The following is a 6,000-nucleotide window of genomic DNA, read 5'->3' as shown; positions in this document are numbered from 1 at the left end:
AGGTCACATGAATACATACACACATGTGTTTGACATATTAACACAAATCATTTAAAAATGTCAAAAGGATTAATTCTATATAGAAAAATTATATTTTACTCATATTATATGTTCATATATTTATTTATTCCATATTCATATTTATTCTGTTAAACAGCTTAGGTATTTTTGTATTTTCTGCCAGGACTGTAATTAGGGCAGTACCTAATCTACACAATTCACAATGCTACAAATGAAGTACAGAAGGTTATAAATTTATACAAAAATAATTTATTAAGAATTAATATTCCTCTAAATACAAAGGATGATGCACATTTTAGGAAACTGAGGGATCCACCACACTGATCCTGCACCTCAGCCACCACATCATGGAAACAAATGCCTGTCTAAGCTTAGTGTTTCCAAGAATCAAGACACAGGAGTGGACAGAAGGGAAAGCAACTTCAGTAATACAGAAAAAGAAAGTAACTGAATTTTTCTGTTCATACTTAATATTACAAAACTGCAAAAGAAGTGAGAGAAAATAAAAGAAATACAGTAACAGGAAGCTGACCACCATTTGCAGAGCCTTTATGTGGGCTGCCTTGCTGACATCTCTGGAGCCTTTGGCATTGTACTGCATGTTCTTCAGATGTTGCCACAGGGAGAAGATGAGCAGGAGAAACACGGTTAGGGTCACGGTGAAGGGGATGAGTGTGAACATAGTGTTTGTGAGTACAATGAGTCTAGGAACTTGAGAATAATTACTTGAGATAACTCTGAAGAATGAATTGGCTTCAATTCTGTCAATCCAGAGATCAATATGTGTATTTATAACTAAAATGTTTACAAACAAGAGGAACAGAGATGCCAACAGTGTCCCTGAAACCATTTTTTTTACTCTCCACTTTAGATGAAGAAAAATAGGGTTTGAAAAATTGGCTATCTTGAGAAAATAGAAGATGCTGAGACATGTAGCAAGCCAGATACTGAAATGATTGGTTACTGTCCAGAAAATACAAATTTGTCTCATAATTCTCTTAGTTATTATTATGTCTGGATATTGTTCAGATACAAATATAGCTGCAGTTATTGAAAAGAGCAAAGAAACTCTGGAAATTGCCAGAGTAGTCAAGATCTGATCTATGAGAGATATCTTTCTCTTTTTTAACCAGTGCATAACATTTACCAAAACTGTGAATATATTGCCTAAATTTCCCATTAGGAATTCCACACTTAATGTAGTTAATAATATGTAATGTAGGACACTATTCATTGTTCCCAAAACTATGTTCATAATTCCACTATATTGCAAAATATTTGTTCTTTATTTTTCTTTTTCTGGTTTTTTGAGACAGGGTTTCTCTGCAGCCTTTTTAGAGCCTGTCCTGGACTAGCTATTGTAGACCAGGCTGGCCTCGAACTCACAGAGATCCACCTGCCTCTGCCTCCCAAGTGCTGGGATTAAAGGCGTGCGCCACCACCACCCGGCTCTCAAAATATTTGTAAGTACAATCTTCTGATGTATGTCTAGCTGATTCTTGAGAATTCATTACATACTAATTAAATGAACTTGTATGTACAATTCAAGTAAATATCAAATTATTGATGAAGTGGTTTATAAAGTTCTTCACAAAAATCTTACATTTTGCAAGAAAACCCAGCTGTGCTTCATCTAGATGCTTCATACTTTACACACAATGGACTGGAATTCTCCATAGTTGGTGCTGGAGAAAGCAGAATTCTCAGGTACTGTATTCAAAACATATAAATTTATCTTCATTGTTTTGACTGTTCACATATTAAATTTTAATCATTTATTTTCTGACAAGCAAAATTATAAAATTTTGGCTCACATAAAAAGCAAAATATCTTAATTTTTATACAACAACATTTATCATTAACTATTTCAAAATAAAGCCCGTTAGGCACCTATACATATTTTCCAAAGTTCTTTCTACAAGCAAACAATTGCCTAATAATCATACATGGTTAGTTATGCTTCAAATACTGTGACTAAGAAGATTAATAATTTTACCTTTTATACAATCATATATGCATGCATACATATCCATGCACTAATATATGCTAGTTCATAAGTATTCATTTATTTAGATCATAATCCCTTTCAATTCTGACATAATAATTTAGTTTATCATGTACTTAAAATTTATTGTGCATTACATTTACAATTAGTAATATGATAGTTGTTAGGTGGTATAAAATTGCTTTCAATTTTAATCGATACAATAGTAATATAAATATTCTAAAGACTTGAGACTATCTTATTCATACATGTAAATATACATGAAATAATTCCTATTCTGTTACAAAGAAGAAATAAATTTACATGAATTCATTTGCACAACAAGAATCCTTTTCATTATCCATGTCTCCTACCTTCGTTAATGCATCTGATTCCTTCACCAGTGTGAGCACTAGGCACTATTTTTGTTTCCCTCCAGTTTGCACTGACATTTGCTCCTGTAATGTCACTGTAGGCATCATAGTCATATAAAGAAAAATACATAGCCCAGTCAAGCCAGGGAAGAGAGCTAAGGGTCACAATATTCTTCAAGACCTAATGGATAATTTCCAATTCTTTGAATGGTATTATTTATACAACAATAAAAATAAAAATAAAAAAGACCTAATGGATAGTCAAAGAAGCAATAACACAAAAAAAGAAGTATTAAAATAAGAAAGCAGGAAAACATATGACAAAAACATACTAAACTTGGCCTAGTGGTACACACTGGTATATGTGACATAGCACTGAAGGAATCTGGGCTAGTTGATAAGTCCCTGTATAAACATAACACTAAAAAAATGTTTAGATTGAAGGAAAAGCAAAGGTTATTGTATGTGAAAGATGGATTACAACTGAAAATTGGAGCAATAGTGAACAAAAAAAGTGACAAAATTTCTAGAAAAGAAGCATTGACATACCTGAACACAGAAAGGTCCTCATGGGATGGCTCTTTCCCCATAACAAAAAGACAGAAGACAAAGAGAAATGCAAAACACATTGAGGGTGGGGCGGTGTGGAGCAAATGCTAGTACAAGAGCTTCAAGGCCTTTAGGAAAAGTGACAAAGCTTGTATCCATGGGAGGCAGTAAAGCCAGCCCAGGAGCTTCCCTGAGCCCCTCTTCTCCACCTTCTACTCTTTGCAGGAAACATTTGACATTCTACTGGAAAAGCTGTAGCTGCTGGACTCTATAGGCCAAGTTGCTTTGTTCAGATTCAAAACTACTGCTGTATTGATAATGGTAAGATTGCTGTGAAAGTCTCTGACACAGTTGTAGGAAAAGAGCCCAAACTCCTAGTGAATGGAGGCAAGGCACTCCTTCAAGAGAGGAGTAACCCATATTCAAGAGACAAAACAGCAAAAACAGAGCTACAGAACAAGCATAGTCTCCCATTCTCAGTGCAGGGCACTCTGCAAAGGTATAAGTCATATGTTGATAAATAGTCACTCTTTGAGTGGCACAGTTCATGAATATTTTGAACATGAATCTGTTTGAGACCTAAAATATCTTGTGTTCTATTTTCTTGGTGAATTAAAAAAAATTAGGAATTTTCTTACTAACTAGATTTTATAATGTTAAATGGCATTTTGCATTTAAAATAAGTAATAAGAAATGTAATGATAGTGACATTATCCACATTTGAAAAGTATATGAGATTTTACTAAAATCATTTTTATTATTAATTTAAAAAATTCTAAATTCCCACTTCCTCCCCTCTTTCTACTCCTCACACACTCTCCCATCTCAACCCCCTCCAATCCTAAGAGAGGGCAAGGCACTCTGCCCTGTGAAAAGTCCTAGGCCCTCCCTACTACATCTAGACTGAGCAAGGTATGCATCCAAAGAGAACAGATTCCTAAAAAGCCAGTATATGTAGTAGAGACAAATCCCATTGCCACTGTTAGTGGCCCCTGAGTATGCCCCAACTGTAAACTCCATTCCGAGGGACTAGTTTAATTCCATGCTCATTCACTCCCAGTCCCAGTTGGAGTTGGTGAACTCCCATTTGTTTAGGCTAATTTTCTCAGTGGATGAACCCCTCATGGTCTTGACCTCCTTGCTCATATTCTCACTCCTTCCACTCTTCAACTGGACCTTGGGAGCTCAGTCCAGTGCTCCGATGTGGGTCTCTGCCTCTGTTTCCATCTGTTGTTGGATGAAGGTTCTATGGTGATATTTAAGATAATCATTAGTCTGACTACAGGCAAGGCCAGTTCAGGCACCCTCTCCTCTATTGCTTAGGGACTTCGCTGATTTCATCCTTGTGGGTTCTTGGGAATTTTTCTAGAGCCAGGTTTATTGTTTAACCCATAATAGCTCCCTCAATCAAGATATCTCTTTCCTTGCTCTCATCTCTGTCCTTCCACCATCTCATCTCTGTCCTTTCTCCATCTCAACTATCCTATTTCATAAAGTTTTCCTCAACCCTCTCCTATTCCCTTTCGTTATAGCCCCCTGCCCCCATGCTCCCAATTTAGTCAGGTGATCCTTTCTGTTTCCAATTTCTAGGTGAGTCTATATATGTATTTACTTGGGTTCACCATATTATTTAACATCTCTAGGATCATGAACTATAGGCTCAATGTCTTTTGTTTACAGATAGTATCCACTTATGAGTGAGTACATACCATATTCATTTTTGGGTAGTCTGAGTTACCTCATTTAGGATAGTGTTTTCTAATTCTATCCACTTGCATGAAAAATTCAAGATGTCATTGTTTTTACTGCTGAGTAGTACTCTAATGTGTAAATGTGCTACATTTTCTTTATCCATTCTTCAGTTAAGGGGCATCTAGGTTGTTTCCAGGTTCTGGCTATAACAAAGAATGCTGTTATGAACATAGTTGACCAAATGCTTTTGTAGTATGATTGAGCATCTTTTGGGTATATTCCCAAGAGTTGTATTGCTTAATCCTGAGGTAGATTTATTCCTAATTTTCTGAGAAACCAACCATTATCCAGACTAATCAAAAGACAGAGAGGGAACATCCAAATTAGCAAAATCAAAAATGAAAAGGGGGATATAACAACAGACAATAAGGAAATTCAGAGAATCATTAGGTCTTATACAAAAACCTATACTCTACAAAATTGGAAAATGTAAAAGAAATGGGCAGTGTTTTAGATAGATACCATATACCAAAATTAAATCAAGACCAAGCAAGTAATTTAAATAGACCTATCAGTCACAAGGAAATAGAAGCTGTCATCAAAAACTTCCCAACCGAAAAACACCAAGGACCAGATGGTTTTAGTGCAGAATTCTGCCAGAACTCTCAAGAAGAGCTAATACCTATACTCCTCAAAGTGTTCCACATAATAGAAACTGAAGGATCATTGTAAAACTCTTTTTATGAGGCTAAAGTTACCCTGATACCAAAACTGCACAAGGACTCAACCAAGAAAGAGTATTACAGACCAACCCACTCATGAACATGGATGCAAAACTTCTTAATAAAATACTGGCAAACCAAATCCAAGAACATATTAAAATCTTTTACATGGTTTTCAAAAATTACCATGTTGTCACAAATGCCATCTACTTTGGAGTTCCAGCTTGCTGTAGTTAATACTTCCAGCATTTTAATAATCTATTAACATTTCACTTAAAATTGTAAATAGCCAGGCTTTTGCTCTGAGAAATGTTTCTGTTTGTATAAGTTTATAACCTCAAAGTGAACCAACTGAAAACAGAAATAAAATAATCATACTACACACAGATTTCATAATATGTTTATTTATTGACCTCGTTGCAATCTTCTCATAATTCATTCATTCATCCATTTATTAATTCTGTAAAATATTTTGACAACTATTTTGTTTTTACTTTTAGGTGCTAAGAATAAACAGAACTGGCATGATTTCCCCCTCCCAGGATGCTCTTTCTGTATTTGAGGAGATGAACATGAAGTTGAACATGATTAATTCTGTAACTGAAATGATCTGCCTTAACTTTTACATGATAACCACAAGATAACATAACCCTCAAAT

The 6,000-nt window shown here is 35.1% G+C and overlaps 1 protein-coding gene across 1 annotated transcript; it reads right to left on the bottom strand.

The window, feature by feature from the left end:
- Positions 1–316: 316 nt before the first annotated feature.
- Positions 317–1,255, bottom strand: LOC119806533 (taste receptor type 2 member 140-like). Its single transcript, XM_038318308.1, has one exon. The coding sequence runs from the start codon at positions 1,253–1,255 to the stop codon at positions 317–319; it is 939 nt and encodes a 312-aa protein (XP_038174236.1).
- Between the last annotated feature and the right edge of the window lie 4,745 nt (positions 1,256–6,000).

The sequence above is a fragment of the Arvicola amphibius genome, chromosome 2 (genome assembly GCF_903992535.2).
Source record: "Arvicola amphibius chromosome 2, mArvAmp1.2, whole genome shotgun sequence".
Taxonomy (NCBI): Eukaryota; Metazoa; Chordata; class Mammalia; order Rodentia; family Cricetidae; genus Arvicola; species Arvicola amphibius.
The sequence above is the reverse complement of the archived record's forward strand: the minus strand, read 5'-3'. Positions and strand labels throughout refer to the sequence as shown.

Excerpts from the sequence above, each read along its gene's own strand:
- LOC119806533 (XM_038318308.1), bottom strand. The coding sequence starts at position 1,255 with ATGAATAGTGTCCTACATTACATATTATTAACTACATTAAGTGTGGAA.